The 23,260-nt window shown below is 38.4% G+C and overlaps 1 protein-coding gene across 1 annotated transcript; it reads right to left on the bottom strand.

Moving 5' to 3' along the window:
- Positions 1-10,206: 10,206 nt before the first annotated feature.
- Positions 10,207-18,776, bottom strand: LOC139740785 (membrane protein BRI3-like). The gene is made up of 3 exons (XM_071651359.1): positions 18,616-18,776; positions 11,717-11,910; positions 10,207-10,899 (listed from the first exon to the last, which is right to left on the bottom strand). Exons 1-3 carry the CDS (start codon positions 18,765-18,767, stop codon positions 10,604-10,606), a joined length of 642 nt encoding a protein of 213 aa, XP_071507460.1. The 5' UTR covers positions 18,768-18,776; the 3' UTR covers positions 10,207-10,603.
- Between the last annotated feature and the right edge of the window lie 4,484 nt (positions 18,777-23,260).

Genomic DNA, 23,260 nt, shown 5'->3' on the forward strand with positions numbered 1-23,260 from the left:
TTTGTCTCCCTAGACAGTACAAACGAAATTTGTAAGATTGCAACTGTCGATCGAATCTACATCTTTAACAAACGTGTCAGAAAAAAGGAACAAGCGGGAATCACGCTACTCATCTACTGCTCTCTGGGCAGCGACACTACCATCAGGCTATCCCTGGTTGCGGGCAGTGACACAAGAAACTTGACACAAGCGCCCAAGTTCTGAAATTTCGACACTGTTATACTAAACATAAACAATGTCGGAATTTCACAAGCCCAGAGGAACCAGGGTTTCACCTCCATAGACTTTGTACTAAGTGAAGACACATGTGCAGAATAATAACTAACAATTACCATGATTTAGACTTTCAAATTTTGTTGAATATTTTTCTCTTTTTTTTTGTTATCCATTTACACAATGTCCCAAATATCTAAAAAAACAAAAACAAAAAAAACAAAAAAAAAACAATGTGCACCAGATTGTTGAATTTCAAAATTTTCCAAAAAATGCAAAAGCTCCTTTGTGTGGGGAGGGAATACACCCTCCAGTTTCCTCGCTCCCTCACTTACAATGTATCTCCTCAAAGCTTTACCCCCCTCCCCATCTTGACAACAGAACAATGTTACTGGGCCCATTCATAAATGCCCCCCCCCCCCCCCCCCACACACACACATACACACAATTTGAAGAACATTCTGTAGAGTTTGAGTACATGACATGAGTAAACTTTGACATGGAAATTCAATTCATTTATGCGGTAAACACTGAAATGATGGGGTTGTGACAGATATATCATGCAGAGCTGAACTCTGATGACTCACAACACAAATTGTGAGAAATTAACACTGCAAGTGTTCCAGTCAGGTGACTCATGTTAAAGCCCTATCTACATAACCGGACCAGTCCAGAGTGCACACCGCACACAGAGTTTAAGAACCTGTTTAGCAATTGTCTGCACTGGCTGCTTCCCTTGTGTCGTGAGACGACAGTGCAGCGCGTAGTAGTGCAATGAATGCGTATACGAGTCGTTTTAAGGGCTTCCATTAACAATGTACGCGTTCGAAAGTAGGATTCTGTTCGGTAATAGGATATCTGACTATACTATAGAGACAGGGCTGTGTGCAGGGGCCAGTGCCATGGAATTGGGAGTCAGTCAGGATCTAGCTTAGATAGAACCTAGTTAGGCATTACCTTACGCAGATATCAATACGTGGGGCACAATGATGACAACAAGGACCACACAGCACAGTGCACAGCTCACAACTATGTCTAGGTCTAGTACAGATATCAGATCAGATCAGGACAGTATAGACTCTAATTTCTTCACGAACGATCTGGCCAGCAATACGTTAAGCATAAGAATACTTGCCTCATATGGAGGCTGGAAGACATTAAAACCTCAGTGCTCTTTCTCTTCCCACTCAACAGCGCAGCGTTTACTTGGCTTGGTCGCCCCTCCTTCCATTTGTCATCACCACACACACAGCAAAGATCCTCTCGGATGGGTCGAAAAGTGAAATGCTGCAGAGGGGTGCGCCAACTAGCGTTGAGCGGGTACATATTCCAGGTGAGCTGTCCATTCCCGAAAGAGAGAGAAGGAATTTTCTGCAAAGAATCATGAGTAGATCTAAGAATTGGTGTAGTGCATTAAACTGCACCAGTAGCTACATCAAACCACTAATAGTTTTTTTTTTCATTATTCTGATTTCCAAAAGATCCAGGAAAGTAAGAATTGTGTTTCATCATTCACATTAGATGTATACAGATTTCTAGATCTAGACGTAAGGATGGCGTTAGGGTGTCCGGACAAGTAACAAAAATGAAGCTGCCTTTTCTTTATTTTAACAAAGACTATACATTCATTAGTTCAATATCGTTCTCTATATGATACTCTCTAACATTTTTCCTAAAAAATAAAGATATTTTGCATGTTAATATTTCCCCCCAAATGGTTGTTTAACATTGTTTAATTTAATTCTTGTAGGTTTATCCTGTCCGGTTGTCTTTAGATTTAACAAAAACTATGCATTCATTAGTGCTAATCGTCATCAATATTTGTTGTTCTCTATGATATTGTCTAACATTTGTGCAAAAAATAGAGAGATTTTGCATATTAACATTTTTTTTTCAAAATGATTGTTTAACATTGTCAAAAGGAAAACTATGTATTGCCTTGTCATGTCAGATTTTCTTCCTTACTGTTTGTAATTAAATTTTTATTTTTTCCCATTTCCCCTATCGATTGGCTCTAAAATCTTATGTGTCATTAAACTACAACTTCAAGACAAAATAAACCCAAATGTTACAGATTTTGTTTGTAAATTTTCTTCCTGTTTGTATTTAGATTATCATTTTTCTTCATTTTTCCTTTGTTGATCGGTTCTAAAATCCTTTGTCATGCAACTACAACTTCGAGGCAACCCCCACATATATATTGCAGATTCTTTCGGGGTATTTTTTCTCGTTACTTTTTGAATTCAGATTTTTATTTTTTCCCATTTTCCTCTATTGACTGGTTCTAAAATGTTATCTGTCATGCACCTACAACTTCAAAGCAAAGAAAAAAAAACATATTGCAGAGAAATGTTCTGTAATTGTTAAAAGTGAGTGCCTCATTGCCTTTCATAAGTTTGTTGATATTTCCCCTTGTGACGAGTCAGTCTTGATTCTAAAATCAGTAAGTTTCTACAAAACATGTCAAATAAGTTCAGTAATACACAACTGTGTAGCTTGTTCTGTATAATTTGACTTCTGTGAAAGCAATTTTTTATTTCTAGTATAAATTTAGAAATGATCTGAGAGAGATTGCAAACAGTGATTTTAATTTTCAGTGTTCATATCCTTTTGTAAACTTTGCCAATAGGATAATTTGTAACACTGATATGTTGCTTACTGGTTTCAGCAAGTGTGCTGTAAAAGCTGTTATTTTTGCATACAGATATTTTTGCAAAGGAGGTTTGAGGAGGTCACAGATGTTTTAATATCCTGAGTGCAATGTCTGGTCTTCATGTTTTTACAACATATAACAGATCTTTACAGAAGTAGAATGAAATTCTTGAAATTCTTGTGGGAGTTAGCCCTTGCAATTGAGATTATTCATAAGGTGTGAGCGAGTTCTTCACAAAAATGTCGTTTAAACGCCAAGTTAACACTCAAGGAACTTTTGAAGTGATCTATTAATACATACAATGTGTGAACGGGTATTCACTGTAGACAGGACTATGATACATAATTTCTAAATTTGTAAAATTATCTATGATTGTTTTCTTTCAAGATTGAACATTTCTTTGCATTCTGTTTGATATGGGGATGATATTACTGAGCATATTCCCTGTGTCTTGCATATTAATTTTGTGTAACTCCATGAATTCTAACATCACAACAGTCCTTTGCTAGCAAAGATTTTTATTTTCCCAGCCCTCCCCAACATACTTGCATTTCTACCAATCAACACGAAGCATTTGTGTACAATGTACACACGACTTTGTGTCCCCATGATTATAAATTTTGTGTATCTGTGACTTAGATTTAGATAACTTTATGTTCATGGGGGCTTGACATTCAAAAAGTTCAATGTGTGTATATTTAGTCAGGAGACAAATGTCAATCATATTTTGGTTGCTGCATTCTGGTATCCAATGGTTTCTCAATGTCACACACAGTTGTTCGAGATAGTATGATGCAAGCACTTGTACGTGTGGTGTGCCAGACTCCTTGCAGTATGTTTTGCTTTCTAATGTATTGCACTTCAGTTTTCTGAAAATGTTGTAAATGTGAGAAGTTATATTTATGCATTTTAATAAATTTGAAAAAAAAAAATCATCACTGAGTTCTGTACTCAAAATCTAACGACAAGCATTTCATAAAGTTCACAAAAAGTCTGCTGAATGGGACATCCGGATTTTGTCTGGCCATCTTGATACTGTATAAGCTGTTAATTTCGCGTACAGATATTTTCGCGACTGAGGTCTTGGACATTTTCGCAAGATGTTGTTTTCGCGAATTGAAACCTTGGCTATCGTAAGTGTACCATTATCCTAGCACATAGCAACATTTTTGTGTGTTCTTAAATTCGCGGTCGAAGAGTGATTCGCAAAATTCACGAAAATGTGTAGGTAGAAGCAAACTTTCTTCTCATCCACACAACATAGCCCAATACCACAGCTTGAGCCAACATACCTAATAGTAGCATCTACATGTTCTCATAATTTTTCACAATGTATATATATATTTTTTTTCACAATGTGTGTATATATATATATATATATATATAGAGAGAGAGAGAGAGAGAGAGAGATACATATACTGTATATATATATATATATATATATATGAGTATATATAAAAGAAGGAGTCTCAAGTATGCCATTTGTAGTTTCAACAAGGTTTTTATTCACAAAATTTTTGGCCCTTTGTCACAATATATAATCACTGTATACACTGACAAAGGCCCGAGGCGGGCCAAAAATTTTGTGAATAAAAACCTTGTTGGAACTACAAACGCTGTACTCCTGACTCCTTCTTCCTCTTGTAATAACATTTGAAGTCCAACACGTGGAAAATTCAAAGATATATATATATATATATCATATATGTATATATATATATATATATATATATATATATATATAGATAGATATATACATATATACATACACACACATTACGTTCATGCACACTTGTATTCATGTAATTTGTGACCAGAAGCTTTTACAGTATAATATTTCACAAACTGGGACTTGTGAGATAATATCATGGTTGAATGTGGTAACAATGACTGCATCGTATAGTGATGGAATGAAAAGAAATTACAGTGTTGTTACTTTTCAAAAGAAAAATTAACAATTTACCCTCCCCACCCCCCTGGAGATGATGTACAGCGTACAATGCATCTGTGTACCCAGTGCCCTGTTTTATAAAGTTATAATTACATTGATGTTATAGTTAATTTCAATTGTAAGTCTATGGCAGCCTGTGTGGTAAGGAAATTTAAAATCGATTATATCTTTTGATAAAACGGGACCAAGATGTCATGTCGGTCAACTCTGATAACACTGCATACAGTATACACAACATGTAATTCTGTGTCATGTGTTGAGAAAAAAAATAAATGGAAAATCTCACCTCAGTTTTTTTTTCCTCCATTACAACCATAAAACCAACAAATACTCTGAAATACTATGGTACAATGTATGGCTTTTCTTAAGAAGGAGGTCAATATAATCTGGTGATAAATCTTACAAAGGCATCACTGTGAAGCATAAACAATAGGAAACATTTGAAAAGAAATTATTAAAATCATTCAGAGCTGTTATGTGCATACATACAAATAAATATTTCATGTAATCATATGAAAAAACATTCAAAAAGGGCGTGCAATTTTAACATACAGTACTTGCAGAAAGTGCTTCACAAACTCTTAAGAGATTTTCCTAGCGGAAAAGATGTTCAGTATACTCGTCAATCGACACAATACCCAATGTTGTATTCAGAAATAACCAGTTAGGTTGTCTTCAGACATACTCTAAATCAAACAAACACACACAAAAAAAATCATGTTTTCTTGCATTTTGCTTATAAAAGTTAGTACCGCGAATTCATCAGTAACTACATTGTATAGTACATCAATGATCACAGACTATTGTCCAGCAAGGTATCACAAACATCAACTATTAGAGTCTTTACATGTTTGGTAAATGCAAAACATTACCAAAATAAAAGTGTCGACTTGTATCACTTTTTTTTTAATACAATCCAAGCAAACGGGAGGAGAAAATGCTCATTTTTCAGGCATTTTTCCATTGTTTTACCTAGACGTGGCAATTAAATTATTCATACCAGTACTCGATGTGAATACGATAAATTGCATATGTGCTGTGTCTTATTTCATGGCACATGCAATGAAGCAATAGCATTTCTCCAAGCTTTACCGAAATTGGTGTCACAACATAACACTGCTGCATGCACAAACACATACAGGAAACTAGGTAGAATCACATGTAAGGGCAGAGGAGTAAATGCCAAAAAACAAAAATAAACAAACAATGCTGAATTGAAGACTTCTGTAATCACCCTAATTTTATGCTATTTTAGGATATATCATTTACATTATCATTATACTTTTCATCCTCATCATCTCATTATTACTACTTTTACTTTTACAATTATCAATACTAAAATTAACAGTACTTTTGTCATTACTTTTATCATCATTATCATGAAATGTCCTTATTACACTTATCCCACAGATTAACCTGTTGAGGACAAGCTGCCCAAGTACCAGCACACTAGCAGGGGCGGATCCAGAAATTCCGTAAAGGGGAGGCACCTGTGCAAAATTAAAGGGGGGTGCATGCCCCCCATTTTTTCTTTTTATTTCTTTTGTTTTAACTACAAATCAAGAAAGGGCGTGCACCCGGTGTGCCCCCCTCTGGATCCGCCACTGACTAGGGACAAGTCTTCAAATGGGTAAAGAGTGGCAGTCCACTGCAATGACCTGAAATTACATACAGTGCAAACACATAAAAGACTCCTATATGGCAACAAAAAATGGAGCCACTATAAAGTGCATAGAGTTCTGATAATGTGACAAATGCATATGGCCCTGTTGTGTTTGATCTTTTTATTTCTTTGTCATTACCCACAATATTACAGTCAACAAGAGTTTGTATGATACAAAATAAACCTTAATCGGAGGAAAGAGCATGATCCATGTGGCTGCCCCACAGGGGCAAAATTCCACAAACCTCATCCATTGCATAAAAAATATATCAGTGTTTCCTTAACCTGTTATGGACATGCTGATTTTGCTATGATACCCATTTTCTATACAAACCAACAAGAGAATACTTTGGAGTAGTCTTTAACGGGTTAAAAGTAGAAGAATGAGTTGTTCCCCACCTATTGCACTTGCAAGAAGAACTGAAGCCGCAGACCATTCCCATCATTTCCAGCAAAGTTGGAGAAAACTAGAACCATCATGGTGGTGAAGTGCAACTTTCTCATATCTTACTACCTATGTACAGTTCAACAAAGTATTCAGGTAAGGTGTCATACAGTGTAAGTGTCTTTAGACATGCATCCAAATTCTGGAGCTATAAATATGGTGCAGTGAAGACAACTGAGCAAAATGACACAAGAATGTCAGAATACCAAAAGAACAGTCAATAATGGCAGTAAGTCATCAATCTGAGCAAACATATGCATCAGAGATGCAAAACTTGCATTCATCTAGTATTTCTCTGCTCAATGTTTGATGCATCAAAAAGAAAAAAAATGTTTGGGGAAAACATCTGTACCTCTGAAGAAGACAGATTACTCTAACGTCATATATCTTTTCAATTTAACAGCAATAATTATGATAGTTTGATATATTACTATAAATGTACATATATTACTCATTATTTCAATTCCACCACCTACTAGCATACATATTACATAAACTTGCTTATCAAACATAATATGCTTAGTATATCTGAATCATTCATATTTACTGATTCACTTATAACATCTGAAACATTCAAATATGCGGTCTGATTTATGCAGTTCTGTAAAAGACTGCGCACTCAAAAGATATATTGTTCCCTTCATGATAGCTCAAACCAGACAATTCAAACTCTGTTAAGCAATTTCAGTCACTTGAGCTCACAGATGAAAAAACGAAGGTACAACTCGCTACACATCTCACATTGCCTTTCTCCCCTTGACCACTAACTTGACCCTCTAGTTTCCCTGTCCTGGAATAACTGACCGAACAAGATTGACCAGCGTGATGAATTTGAGCGATTCATTTGAAGTTCTATTGAATTCTGATCTCGCTGATACAATAAGCAAATTCAAACTTGTACGGTATATGCCTATACACACATACACACACACACACTCAAACACTCACACACCCAAACACATACATCACTAGTACAATTCCAACTTAATCACATCCCATAAAACTATTTGCTTACTTGTGTGATACAGTATCCACGAGTGAAATTCATGAAAATAGCCACTTGTCTCTACCTAGAACTGAGGATGTTTCAACCTTGTGTACATTCCCTTTCTTACATTTTCTGAAGGCACAATTTCTGCCAAGACTCCAGTGTAATAGCAGCAAAATATCCAAAGTAAGTTGAAGGCCAAAGAATGTCCCACATTTCTATACAAATCAAGTCACTTAATTTTGTGGCTACTCACATCATTTCCATAATAATTTCAAAATAACATTCAGACACAGTGAAAATTGACTATAGACTTTTGTCATTACAAACAAACAATCATAAAAAACATAAAGAAGAAAAAGATTGGAATGTAAGCTGTTATACATTTTTATAAAATAAAATCGGGCACAAAAGACATGCAGTTTTACACAAAGATAAACTGTGTTATATATACAAGGGGAAAATTGAGTTACGCAGATACTTTGACATTATTTTAAAATGTAGAAGTGAAAGTATGCACTATAGACTAGAGCATGGTTACCTAGCCTGCTACCATGTACAGTATTTCTTTTTACTCTTTATAGAAAGAAAGTGAAAGCCTCTGGCATGACTGTCACAAGACAAACAAATTTCTTCTATAAAATATTTTGTTGTTGGTCACACTTAGTAAATATTTTCACGCCTACCCGACATGGCGAAAAGTAAAAAAAGAAAAGATGATGTAACCAAAGGTGGAGATGAAAACTCATGCATATAATTACATGAAGGTGGTACAAACGGGTATCTGTGATATCGTTTAGATATCTCTGCATTACTTGAGCTGCTTGCGATTACAAAATTGAATATTTGACCCAAAATTAGTATGTTTAGGCCTATACTGGGTAAATCATTCTCCTGACTCTAAACAAATGCCACCAGTCACACAGAATACAAACGCATCTATATGTATGGTAACAGGTTCTGTACCTTTGTCTCAGAGTACCTTTGTATCAGAAGATGAAAGTTTAAAGCCGGTCTGCACTAGCCATTATTTTGATGCCAGAACTTTTTTTGTAAAGAGCGCCATCTATCAAAACTTCCGGTGGCCGGGTTACATCCACAGAGCTGGTTACATCGTTATTTTATACTGTGGCTGATTGCCGCCTGCCGGTCAGCGCACGATCTCACAGCAGCTGTGCGCAGAGCCGAGATAACACACACAAGCAGTGCATAATATGGTGGGGTACCGAGAGCCCAGCCCGGCCCGCCCGACGCGGCCTCGATCTTTCGGCCGATGTTGCGAGAGAGATCCACGACAATCCACTCACTCAGCCCAATGACCTACTCGCTATACACCAGCGCAGCTCGCATCTCCTCCCACTGGATCCAGCATTTACCAAGTCGTATCCGCGACATAATCGCAGATTGAAGTTCGACACAACGATCAGAATAAACAATCTGAGTGTTGAAGACAGTGTTTGAAAGCACCGAACAGATCGCGAAGTGATAAGTAACAACGTATAATGGTACGTACCGTACCATGGTACTATGGTACGTGGTATACATATACGTACCTATGCACTGGACTGCGCAAGATAATGCGGGATCGAAGCGAGCCGCTGCGCTGCTAGGCCATCCCCTACGTTTACGGGAACCTGGTGATCTGTGTGTTAAGTCTATGGGGATATCAGAATTCCGTACGGAACGGGTTAATTGCTCCACGCCGCTCGGCATTATGGGAGAAATGCTGGGCACCACAGAGAAAAATGAGCCTTATGATGGCGCTAGACATGTTTCTTTCCAGTGCAGACCCACTTTAAAGGACAAGTCCACCTTCATATACATGAACATGGGGATTGAGCGAAGGCAACAATATTAGTAGAACACATCAGTGAAAGCTTGGGGAAAATCGGACAATTCATTCAAAAGTTATGAATCTTTGAAGTATCTGCGCAGTCACTGCTAGATGAGAAGACTACTACAGTGTATGATGTCACATGCATACAACGATATAAGGAAAATAAAAAGAGAATTTCACAAAACTTTACTTTTTGAATAAAGTGCACATTTCTTTGACTTGTTACTGACGTATGTTAAGGGTAATATTATTCCCCTGCCTTCTGAAAGAGAGAAGTCGAGTGTTCTTTTGTTATGCGAGAAAAGTGAAAATGTGTTGAATTTTCTATATTCTTTCTTTATATCGTTGTACACATGTGACATCACAAGCTATAGTAGTCTTCTCATCCAGCCTTGACAGAGCAGAAACTTCAAAAATTCATAACTTTTGAACGGATTGTCCGATTTTCCTCAAACTCTCACTGATGTGTTCTACTAATATTGCTGCATTCACAAAACCCCCATGTCTACGAAGGTGAACTTGTCCTTTAAATCCTTCAGTGCTACAGCGCTGCCATGTGTATCAATTAAAACTGTACGAAAATGAAAAAATGAAGAGTCTGGTCATTTTCCTCTTCTTTAAAGTGAATGCAGACTATATAAAAGCAAAATATAAGACAAAGATATAACTTTCATGATTGTCCTCTCTTTCAGTGATTGAGAACTGCATGAAATAGATGGATGGCCTTGCTACCACACAGCTCACTGCTGACTTAGGCAGTATACAAATAACATTACGTCAGTGTGAGAGTGAGTTTTCATGCACTTCTCAATCCAGTAGAGAATAAAAACTAAATCAAAATTAAAAATGAAGTTTATCCAAAGACGGCACCGCAATTCGGACATCTCCTCTGCCTCATTGCCAGGCAGCAGAGAATGCCAAAGGGGAAGAACAGGATCGCGCAGCAGACGCCCAGCAGTGTGAAGTCGTCCTCCAGAATGCCCACGCGGCAGGCGGGGCACCCGCCCACCACCACGACCTGGGTGGAGTACGTCGTCGTCGTCACCTGCTGGGCCGCCACCGGTTGCGGCGGGACCGGGTAGTACTGGGGTCCATTCGGGGGCTGCGGGTAGCCGCGCTGAGGCTGACCTACTATGGGGTAACCTCGAGCTGAAAGGGTGGATGAGAGATATATGTGACTGATGAAACTAGTGTAGACAACATTCAAGGGTACGATTTATAAGTTAGTGGATCTTGAACTAGAACACAATCCTAATTCTTAGTTCACTAAATTGAGCCACACCCTAGCAGGATGCAAGGGAGAAAATCTAAAAAATTAAGGAACAGTACAGGAGAAATGTGTCATTGTGGCTGAAAGATATAACCATTCCCTTCATATTCACTGAATTAGCGGTATCTGGTGTATTCTACTACACAGGTGCGCTTTGAAGATTATACTTTAACATTAAAATACAACAATGCTTTTTTATGACATAGGTAAATAGTAAAATAGTAAATAGTAAAAGCCATGAAAAAATGGAACCTCATAATAAGGTCAGATGTAAAGAGATACCTAACATAAAAGAGCAATTTTGTGAGTTCCATTTCTGTAGTATTCCTTTTCTTTTTATCCCTGATATAAAGAGATATCTGGGCCCCATTTCATACAAAGTTGATATGATAGCAACTCTTGCTGGAATGACAATTGTCATGGTAATGACAAGAACCCAGCTTCCTGATTGGATGTTGCTATGGGAAGTTGCCATTCTAGCAAGAGTTGCTATCATATCAACTTTTATGAAATGGGGCCCCGATGTAAGGGAGAAATTTCAGTGGTCCCGAGCAGTGTTGTTATAACAAGGTTTCCCTATGACTAAATTTCTAGCCAGCTCTGCTGGTGGGAAGATCTGCACAGACACATTGATCAATAAAATGATTTTTTTTTTTTCATATATTGAACTCATAATGAGCATGACAGACTACTCACAATCCACAGCTATTGAGCCATACGACGGAGGAGGCTCATCCTTTAACGGGGCGTAGGGTGGTGGTTTCCCCACTGTTCCTGCGTTCAAAGTTGGTACTGATGAAGAAGACATCTTGGTTGTCTGATTACCTGGTAACTGTCTACTCAGGTTTAATGCGAAACCCCCATTCAGCACTTTGAACAGTCCTGTAAACCTGTTGGAGGAATGACACATGTACATTGTATGTGAGCGTGATCGTACATTGATTTAGCACCCATGTCGTTTTCTCACAGTATATGTGTGCTGTAACAGATTTTATCAAATGTCATCCTCTCTTTTCAAGATCACAACTGCTGATCTACATTTTTCCAAACATGTCTTTTGAAAAAAAAAAAAACAAACCTGTAAATCAGCAGTTGGGATCTAATAGATATAGAGAGCAACATTGATAAACTCTGTTGCAGCTCATCTCCTCCCTTTCTGCATGAATAATCTCTTCCCAGCATAATACATCACAGCAATTCATTACAAAGAGAATGTTGACTTTGCTTCCTTTGTCCATGAAAAATTCCACTGGTCTTGAAAACTGTGATTGTCCTCTACAGTACATGTGTAGCATTTTGATTTACAAATGTGTACATTGCATCTAGTATGATGCACAGTGCTTTGTATATGTGCATGTACATACATGTACATTAGTGATATTGAATCACCATTGTAAAGCAAGTGTTCCTGCAATATCCATTGGAAGCAACATAGCATTTTTATAAATACAGTATACAGTTCCTCTCTTAGATCATATGACCTTTAAATGCCAGAAGAATGGCCAATTACAATTATATGTACAGTTGAACCTCTCGTATCCGGACAAGTCGGGACCAGGGCTCATCCGGATAAGGGATTTGGCCGGATACGGGAGACTCAATGCTTTATACATGTACATATACATACACATGTACTGATGTAGCCCATTGTAGTACCACATGTAGTAATGTGTATACTGCAACCTTTTCATTGTTACATTTGGGGATGGTTCGGGATGTTGAAATGTCTGAGGGTTAAGGTAAGCAATTTGGAAGGAAATTTGATGCAATGTATGTTAATCGTATTGGAAGTAATATGTAATTCATGTGTGTTTGGGTTGGAGTTCTCAAGGAGTTGGGAATCCCCCTTTCTTCACGTAATTATTTAAAAAAAATCACGGCGAGATTGCGTCCGGATAATAGAGAGATCCGGATAAAGGGAGGCCGGATAATAGAGGTTCAACTGTATACGTATATGTGTGACATTGTAAATATCTGCATCATTTCAATTTGTGGGATCTACCAACGTAGATTATGACATTTCTAGTCATTGGGCTCTTGTTTACTAACAAATTTACATATATGCAATGTATATGATTTCTTAATAAAAAACAAGCATGCAAAAAAAAAAACACACAACAACAAACACTGGAGCCAGAACTTTCATATCATATTCAAATATTGAGGAAGATTAGAATAAAGTAACAGCACAGGAAAGTGGAGAATAAGTACGGTGATTTAATGTAGTGCTAAATCGGTAGGCCTACATGATAAACATTATGATTATCACACATGACATTTATTTAGCGCTTAGAGACATTTTATTTAATAACGCGCCATATAAATGTTGTGAATTATTATTATTATTATAATTCACTGTACAGACTGTACATAGACTAAGTACAAGTACAGCTGTATTTGATGAAAGCTTTTAGCACTGGTTTAAATTTGAATGAATGAATGAATGAATGATTTATTACCAAATTTAAGTTCAAGTTTACAATCACAGATAAATACAATCATTGAGCATACAATAATAATACAATTAATAGGAATACAAGACATGACAGTATAGAATCAAACTTATCAAAAATATGAATATGAAAGTACAAACATATTTACAAATTTGGTAAAAGGGTCCAACAAATAGCAACGCTAGTGGACGTTGGCCCTTGAATACAGAAGAAGAATACATGTGTATATAAATTCAACATGAAAATTATTTCATACCCTGATTGTGCAGACAGACACTGTCTGGCAATTAGAACATAGCATCTACACTGTGAATTATAGGTCTTCCAAAAATACAAATCTAGCCCTCTACCGAAAGATTTGTTTTCACTTTATATCACTGCTGTTTAGCTTATCTTCTTCTCCAATACAGGAAAGAGACATCCTCACTAAACCACCAGCCAAGAGCTACCAAGTCTCATGCATTCTGCATGAGACCCACACATTTAGGGTCCGTCTCACGATCTCACGCATGGCACTCATATTTCTCATGCACCGGGAGCATAGGTCAAAGCCAAGGATTAATGTGATAGTTGCAATTGAAGGTATATCCCTTTTGTCTTTCAAAATAAGTAAAAAATAGTCACTTAAGTATGCACCAGATCGCACCATTAAGAGCTAAAAATTGAAAAGGCTCCATACTGTGCTCCTGGTCCCCTGCTCTGTTGCTTCGCTCCCTCGTTCGCGCGCATGCGCTCACGCTGAGGACGTCAAGTAATGAAAATCTCGCGCATAAAAATTTTTGGAACTTGGCATCTCTGCACCAGCCAGTATCATTATCATATAATATTTCATCACAACATCAGTGGCACACAAGAAGATTGTCTAAGAATTAGTTGCGTCACACTGTGCTCACCAGATTTTAGGCAACCTTTAGCAAAATCATCATCAGTATGGAGAAGGCTGATTGCATTGAATACACCTCAATATTCTACCGTTAGATTTGTCTACCTACTGAGGTGCTCAGCATGGTTGCTAACAAACTACTACTGTACCTAAGAAACTGAATTTGGTATGAAGGCATGTCATGGAGATGTGTGGATTAAGACAAGGGTCACTGTAAGAATTCTGGCATGGAAATCACCTTGTCTCAAGCCTTTGGCTTTCTTTGTGAACTCCCTGACACACTTTACACTGTATATATTTCTATCTGTATGGTTATCAATAAAGTGAATTGAATTGAATTGAATTGAATTGAATTATGAGAATAGCTCTTTACTACACTCCCCATTTTGTATCAGTACACCACAAACACTCACAACTACATAAAGAGTAAGTATTCAGGCCATTGTACAGTCGGTGGAAGTAATGTCACATGACCACAACAGAAACTGAACAATATACTAGAAAGCTAAACTGGAATGCTGGAAGATTGCCTTACTTCAGGATCTAACTTTCTCCCTAACTATTGCCTGTAGGTATCTGTCATGTGCTACACATTTGAAACACGGTGATTAGTAACACTTTTTTTTTTCAATTCAATGTGGTTTATTGTGCAAAATTAAAAAAATAATAATAATAATAATCCAGCAGCTCGAAAGCTGATAATGTTGCTTTATATCAGACACATAAAAATGAAATTAAAATGACACCGATAGTATGAGCACACGTCAAAAAAAACAAGAAGATATTATACACATCAGACCTGAGCATCAAAAAATGGGATAGCTGAGAGTATTGCACAACAGGTAAGGAGATATGTACGTGTATAGAGAAACAAATATGGCAAGATGGAGAAGAGCGGGCAAGTCAGTAAAAATGTAGAGGTAGGTAAATAATTTCAATGCCCAAAAGCATGAGAACTAGAAGTAAAGAATATGATATCGACACAACATCAAGCGGAAACAAGTTATCATACCAAGTCCGTAAATCATTAAAAAAAAACAAAGGAGGATAGGAAAGGGAAAGACATTCAAATAGTGGAAAAAGGGAGACGGAATTTTGATATAAAATTGAGGGGGGGAACCTAAAAATTATTGCCGGTTGACTTATACAAATTTCAATAACATTCAAAACGTAAAAAAAAATTTAAAAAACTAAATAAATAAACAAAAGATAAGGGAAAGCAATGTGTTTCCCACGGTTAATGAAAGAGGAAAAAAGCCGATTGAGATGGCACAAAATATGACAGATGACCAGACAAGCGAATACAGAATCGTATCATAAAACTAAAAAAAAAAGTAAACAAAAAACTTCACATTATATCATATCACTCTTACAAATGTCTTCCCTTGACCATGTTGACCTTAAAAACATCCAACTATTTCAACCCTTCCAAACCTCACTATTTAAACATTATTATTAATGCAATCATCTCTATAAATTATACATATTAAAAACAACTCAAAATCTAAATAACCCTACACTTTAATCCTCTCAAGGTCATCCATAGATGGCACCACCAACCCCAACACACAAAAAATGTATATAAAATACATTAAAATCATAATTTCCCTCTGCAATTTCATATCATTTCACATCGACCACTGTCATATTTTCCTATACGTATATCAAGATAAAACAACTCAAACTCCAAATGATCTCTTCCTCGGACTTTTCCTATGAGGGCGCTATTCGATACAACACACACAAAAAGTTTTTTTTTTTTTAATGCATTAGAGCCATGATATTTGTCAAACCTTCAAAAACACAGCCCTGTCACTGTACAAAAGTGTCACCAAGAGTTTCACATGGCATACATTTTATGGTGAGGCTACATGATTTCATGTTGACGTAATTTCCATTTCAGCAAATGGTTGTGGCATGGCATTGGTTAATAAAGAAGGCTCTGCTAAACATATCATAGCTCTATGTGATTACATATCATTACAGATAACTGTTTGATTATTTTGACTATATCAATTATTTTCAGGCAAAGCACTGTTCTGGCCGACAATTCAAAGGTGAAAGATCATGGTAAGACCTTTCAACTGTCAGTCCAAAAAGCCAGACAAATTGCAATATTGGGATTATACTCTAAGAACACCTTGTGAGCAGGGGCATATCCAGGAATTCCATGAAGAGGGGAGGGCACCTTTACAAAATTAAAGGGGGGCTCACACACCCTCACTCCCTTTTTTTTTTTTCTATTTTAACAATAAAGGGGGCGTGGGCCTGGTGTGCCCCTGCCTACATGTAGATCTGCCACTGGTGAGGTACTTACCGTATAGTCAAAGCCCTCACCAAATGTTGATTACACTCCACTTATTGTAGTGGGTCTGTTCACACCCAAGTATACCGTATAGCATAAGACTCTCCGAGTATAATTATAAGCGCTTGATAGCCAATAACCCTGTACAGAGTGCACTGTAGATGGCACTTCATTAGGCCCAGTCTGAGTAGTAAAAAAGGGTAAAACTATTTAAGCAGGCCTTGTCATTCTGTTTCCTATTAGGATGTTATCCCTGCTCTACAACAGTGCACCTGATTAACCAGACAAAATTTGGCCCCAACTAGGCAGTAAAAAACAATGTAGGCTACTTCACGACCACCACATCAGTAAATCATCACATGGTCATCTCAATGTATAGTCTGTGCCTAAAAATTAGCCCTGGTAGTACAGCAACAGGGCTGTGAATAGTCATGTGTCTCAAAGTGGTCCAACTACCCGAAGCTACAGCTGTACCGTCTTTAGAGTAGGTCCTAGATTGGACGGAAAGATCCGTCTGTCTGGAGGAGTCTTTTATTTTTTTGACGTTATCGCTCTCCTCTGGATCCGTGAAGCTAGACGTAGTCTCCATGGAACATATCCCCGACGACCAGATACAGACTGATCTTTTGGTCAAGCCCTCAATAGATTAACTGCGACCAGCCCCAGCACAAAGCACAATATAACTGTGCAAAGGAGCGCCCCGGTATAACACAGCATAACTGTGTGAACGAGCACCCCGAGAGAGAGGTTAGCCCTAAATAGACTTAAAGTAGGACCCATCATTTATTCAAGACCCCCTCACTTTAGTTACTCCATGGGAAACAACACACTAAGTAGTGTCGATCATCACCCATACCTTGGAGTTGAGTTGACATCGCCATCGGATCTGTCTTGGACCATGCATATCAACCAAGTAATCAACAAAGCCAACCGTCAGCTTGGTCTGCTGAGAAGGAATTTGTTTAGCTGCGACATACAAACAAAAGCCATAGCTTACATCACCCTGGTACGTCCACTCTTGGAATACTGTCACGCAGTTTGGGACCCAAGTCAACAAAACAACAAACAAGCCATTGAAAAGATCCAAAAAAGAGCTGCAAGATTTGCATGCAACAATTATGACAGATCAGCTAGTGTAACAAATATGATGAAGCGACTGGAATGGGAAAGCCTCGAGAGACGTAGAATCAAATCTCGCCTTCTCGTCATCTATAAAGAGACCAAAGGATTAATCCCCAGCAATATTAAACATTTACAAAGCTCCAATTCGACTAAGAGAAAACCAACCACAAGGCACTCCTCCAAGAAATTTGTGTACGACCATATAAGAGCAAATAAGAGCTGCTACCGGCACTCTCTATACCCAAACCAAGGACAATCCCCCAGTGGAACAACCTCCCAGATAATGTAAGAGAACTGGCTTCTACAATCCAAAAATTTAAAGACCTTCTTGAAAATATCAAGTTTGAATAAGATATGCCTCCGACTCAAGCATATATTGCTACCTACATGTATGGGATAGCCACACCAGGCGTTTGTACATCAACGATATCAAGATCAAGATCAAGATTATGGGTGGGGCTTCATGAATCATGTTCACTTCTAAGTTCTAACTTTTAACATGTTAACTTATTGTCTGAGAATTGACACCTGGCTGGCTGAGGTAAATGACAATACTTGTTAGAATAAATTTACTTGATTTCTGGCACTTTTGCTGGTGTATCATTACAGTTAACCGTGATTCTACAAGCCGATTAAAATGTTTCGCTTGTTTCTTTTGCGGATATTCCTCTAAGTAACTGTAACTTTAAATCAAGTCTCACTAGCGGAGTAGCGCTAGCACGACCGACCTCGCCTATGCTCAGCGGCTTGCCAGCGGAACACCCACCCGAAGACTGAGGCGCAGGCTGAAGCTTCACGCTGCAGTCCAGCACTGCATCGAGCAAAGACTCACCTGTAAATCTCCGATACGGATGTGACAGACAAAATTAATTTAATATAGTAGCTGAGAAGTGCAGAAGAAAAGTCAGCAGTCTGTGAATCGGAACATAATGTCACTGGAACAACCATGAAAAGCTGACATTCGCGCATTTGAATGTGTATCATACGCTTTATCGCATCCGGTCACCTTGGTCCTTGGCCTGGCTTTGCAGTTGGCACGACACGGTCGGTCACGAGATAAATTCGTACGGATCGTACATACAGTTTAGTAACCGGAGCGCACTAGCACTATGCCGATCCTATTCTGCTTTCCAGACCCTTGCCAACTGTATTCCTTTTACGAAATGCGCCCTCCGCGGTGACGAAATCGCCGTCCACCCACGATGAAGTCGCTGCCTGGACCACTTAGGTCAGTGGACCATCCAGCTAAACCTGCTCCTTCTTTTGTCGTTGGACAGTATTAATATTCTGGGAAGGAAATTACTAGTAACAGACGATATGGAAATCAGACTAGGCAATCCCAAATCCCGAACCATGACATCATTGACGAGATACTAAGCATAGTGGAGCAATCAAAGTACAAAAGTTGTAGTATTGTTGCTGCATGCCAGTTCTGCTGCTGATTCCAACCACCCGGGCAATGATAGTAACCTTATATGTAACTTTTTGGAGCACAGTGGTGCATTGTCTGTTCGTATACAAAGAGAAGGTATCTGTTCGAAACTTGCCTTAGCAATAGAGGTAATGATAATGATATGATAAACCTTAATTAAGATATCGACGAAATATTAATTTCCGAATATTCATCAAAAGTATGGATCCAATTCCCACGTCATTTCAATTCTATGAATGCAAAAAGTTCTCTCATCCCTATGTTTTTGTTTTTGTTTTGTTTGTTTGTTTGTGTTGTTGTTGTTGTTGTGTTTGAGTATTGTTGTTGTGTTGTTGTTGTTTTTTTTTTTTTGGGGGGGGGGGGCATGAGCTATATCTTTATGCCCCGCCTTGCCCATAATTCCCAAGATGTGAGGAATTTTCTTGCTCTTTTGATAGATGATCATATTGTCCAAATATTTCACCTATCCTCGCGTGAAGAGGGAATAACACCCCTCCCACATCCTCCCCGCTCGGACTTTTTCCAAAGGTAGAATTTATTGAAACATTTTGAAACAATGATAATGTGGTTATACCTGAAAGTTAAAGCAATTGCTAGCAAGATTTGGGGGAAAATGACGATTCGTTCTATGAACCCTTTTTTTACAAAACAACAGAGATCACGGATATATTTCACAGAAAAACATTAATCATCACACGTTCTAAAATGTTGTCAAATAAGTCTCCTGCTCAAATTGTATTTATAACGTTTTATTGATACCTCAGAGAGAGAGAGAAGACTAAATCTACAGTTTGTCATTATTACATGAGCTGAAGTGGACTTTGTCATTTGCCGATTGTAAATCAACACCGAAGTGAGAGTCTCACAGAGACAATAGGGGAAAAAGTTGATTAGCTTGCCCTCGCCATATAGGCCAGAAGGTAAGACTGTGTGAAGGCATCGGGGACTCCTTGAATTCTTTTCGAACTAAGCTGTGTCTTTCTTCACCATTGAACAGCAATAGAATAAACCTCTTTGGTCATATCCTTCTTTTGCTCTGTGACATGCACCTATATAATCTAACATTCCACCGTTATATCTGTAAAGTCTACCAAAGAGGCTTAGTTTCAGGGTCTATGCCTGATTTGGATTACTGGTAGCCCATTGTCGGTCGTGAATAGACATGACCAGCAAATCACCACAGAGGGCGTTCTCCTCTTCGGGTGATAAACTGTGCTGGTAGCCAACGTTGCAGTCCCCATCATCACCAGAAGAGCCTTGTGATGAGAGGAGTTCTTCGTCAGAGGGGGATATGTGATTGGACGATTCTTCCTTGACGTCATCATCACATCCCAACACATCGCGCCATCCTGTGAAGAACACTACTTCAGGCTCCTTTGGCTTTTGTTGTCGAACTGCTCTTTGTTGATCATACCAAAGACTTCGCTTGGGTCTTCGGATGAAGGATCGACGGCACTTGAAGAGTTTTCTCGATGCAGCAATCCTGTGTCCGTCGTGAATGTCGCCATTCTCCATCTCTCGCTGATGACGACGTTTGTTGAGACGAATATCTCGGCTGCGATGGACAAACCTTGGCCTACATGAAAAGTCGTCATCTTCAGAGTTTGAATCAGGGTGGTTTGTGGATTCGACATCAGACGATCGTTGAGATTCATCCTCACCCTCTCCTTGCAGAGAATAAATTGATCCTCTCTTCCCATATCTACGGGATGACGATTGTGTCGAAAATGACGAGGCAATGGTCCTTGGTCCAACCTCGACCGCAACTGCCGAAACGATTTCCTCCGAAACGTTCGGCAGCCGAACTACTTGATAATCGACTGAAGATTCGCCTCGCTGATGTCCTCTGTCGGACGACGAGCGCTTATTCTGCAGCGTCTTTCGTTTTCTTGGCGAGGCGTGACGTCTGGCATTCTCCGGTAGGCATGGAGGATTTTCCTGTAGATCTACAGCGCCCTCGTCGACCGCACATTTCTGAAGTTTGCTCTCGATCTCAGCGAGATCATCTTCCAGCCGACGTTTTTGCTTTCTCTTCGACGCGACGCTAGACTCCAGTCGGGCTTCGAAGAGGAAAGCATCCAGGGACGCAGCGAACCCGTTGTCATTGTGGCTAGATGGCCGTTCCTTCGGCATTTGTAATGTCCACAAGAAACGGCCATTAGCAGATTTGGAGCGGGAGAAGTCATCGGATGACTGGACATCCAAGTTGGTCAATTTCTGCCAGCAAACATGAATATACATGATTGTCATAATATATTAACACAGGTACTTAGTCTAATTCACTAATGTGTGAGGTACACATTGGTGTCACATGTCAGTATCAGTATATGATTTCATACAGTTTAATAATGTAGTTATATTAATTGAAATAGTGAGAAAAAAGAAGGTGTTTAATAAAATCATTAAAATATATATCAAAGCATATTTTCAAAAAGATAATAGATATGCCAATTATATCTGAGAGAGTCACCCCTATAGTAACCCATTCGGTTCCAGGGACATTGGACAGTGTGTACAATGCTATGGGGTTTTCTGTGCCAATAAGCACTCAAGCACACAAAGTGTTAATCATTGAGACTACTTTGTCAATTTTATTTGATGCTCACACCAATAGATGACTTCCAAAAAGATCCAAAAAATTAAACGGAATGGAACATAACAATGATTATTATGTGCCGCCGTTCAGATTATTATACGTGATGTATGTATTAGAGACTTCTTTTTAAGTCGGAAGTGGCGGACGTGTTGTGCAGCAAAGATGCAAGTATAAAAAATTTTCAGCGAAGAGCTGAATATCACAAATTTTGTTTCCACTTAACTTTCATGCAAGTATTTTCCCGAAAGCCCAATATACTTACTTGGGTCAGGAATCGCTTCTTTTCTGCTTTGGACAGACGGCCGCTGGATTCCAGGGTGGGAATCAGACGGATCAGAGACGGAAAGTGTCGTCTGCGTTAAAAAAAATAAAGATAAAAATGTCATGTTTCATTCTTGAACTCATTCTTAAAAATTAGTGAACAATGATTCCACTGTGTTTGTAATATCGCTGAGAAGAACCCATTAATATCTAATATCATAGGTAACTTTAAAGAAGAGAATAATGTTGGGTTAATGATCAGTCAAATAATTGGGCTACAATTGGGCTACAGTTGGACTACAACCAGGGATATGAAGAAAAGAACCTTCCCATCACCTTCCCGTTGCAACTGAAAAATCTATAGCGCCATAAAATCATGCAATTGTTCGACCTGCTGTTTTGTATACAAGTACCTCACGTCAGCACAGCATTGTGTGATCAATCTTGCCTTGATCATTACTCCCGGGCGTCTTCAAATATTAGATAGAAATATGACCACCCAAATATGGAATGATGGACACAGGATTGCACACCGAGAACTATCTACCACGTTTTTCTTCAAGATGAATGCTCGTAATTGTTGCACCTGTAGCTGCAAATCTCATATTAACACAAATTTATATTTAGCTTCATAGACATTTTCTAGGGCTAAGTTTTCATCACCTGATCTCGTCCACAAGCAATTCTTGGTCAAGAGCTTGCCCAGACTTCCTTCTGAGGATAATCTTGACAGCTCTCTCCAATGAGTGGTCGAATTCGGCCATATTTGGTGCAAAATTATCCTGAAAATGCTCACTGATGCGCATATCGGACAACAATAGTCAAGCACTGACAACAAACACTACGCTGTACTCAAGGGATCAGAGAGGGGTACCAGTTGCTACGCGCACACATGTCTTGCGCGTATATACTTTTACGTCATAATGCGTTATAGTAGACGGCGAGTTGTCATAATATTGGGGTGTTCTTAAAATTTCTGCAGATTTTGATGTTTTTCCCCTATTTTCCCCTATTTTGGGGGTGCTGAACACGAATCCACCTGTTGCCATTTTTCTAAATGGCGTCTTCAGCCGTTGGCAACGAATTATTCTCTATAAAAGAACATCTATTCTTCATTAGACATCATAAAAACTTGCTTTAAACACCAAGATAAGTCAATATAAACATATCTCTTTAATCAAATTAAAA

Source organism: Diadema antillarum, unplaced genomic scaffold, assembly GCF_040938485.1.
Source record: "Diadema antillarum isolate AM-2024a unplaced genomic scaffold, OU_Dant_1.0 seq00000881_RagTag, whole genome shotgun sequence".
In the NCBI taxonomy this organism is placed as follows: Eukaryota; Metazoa; Echinodermata; class Echinoidea; order Diadematoida; family Diadematidae; genus Diadema; species Diadema antillarum.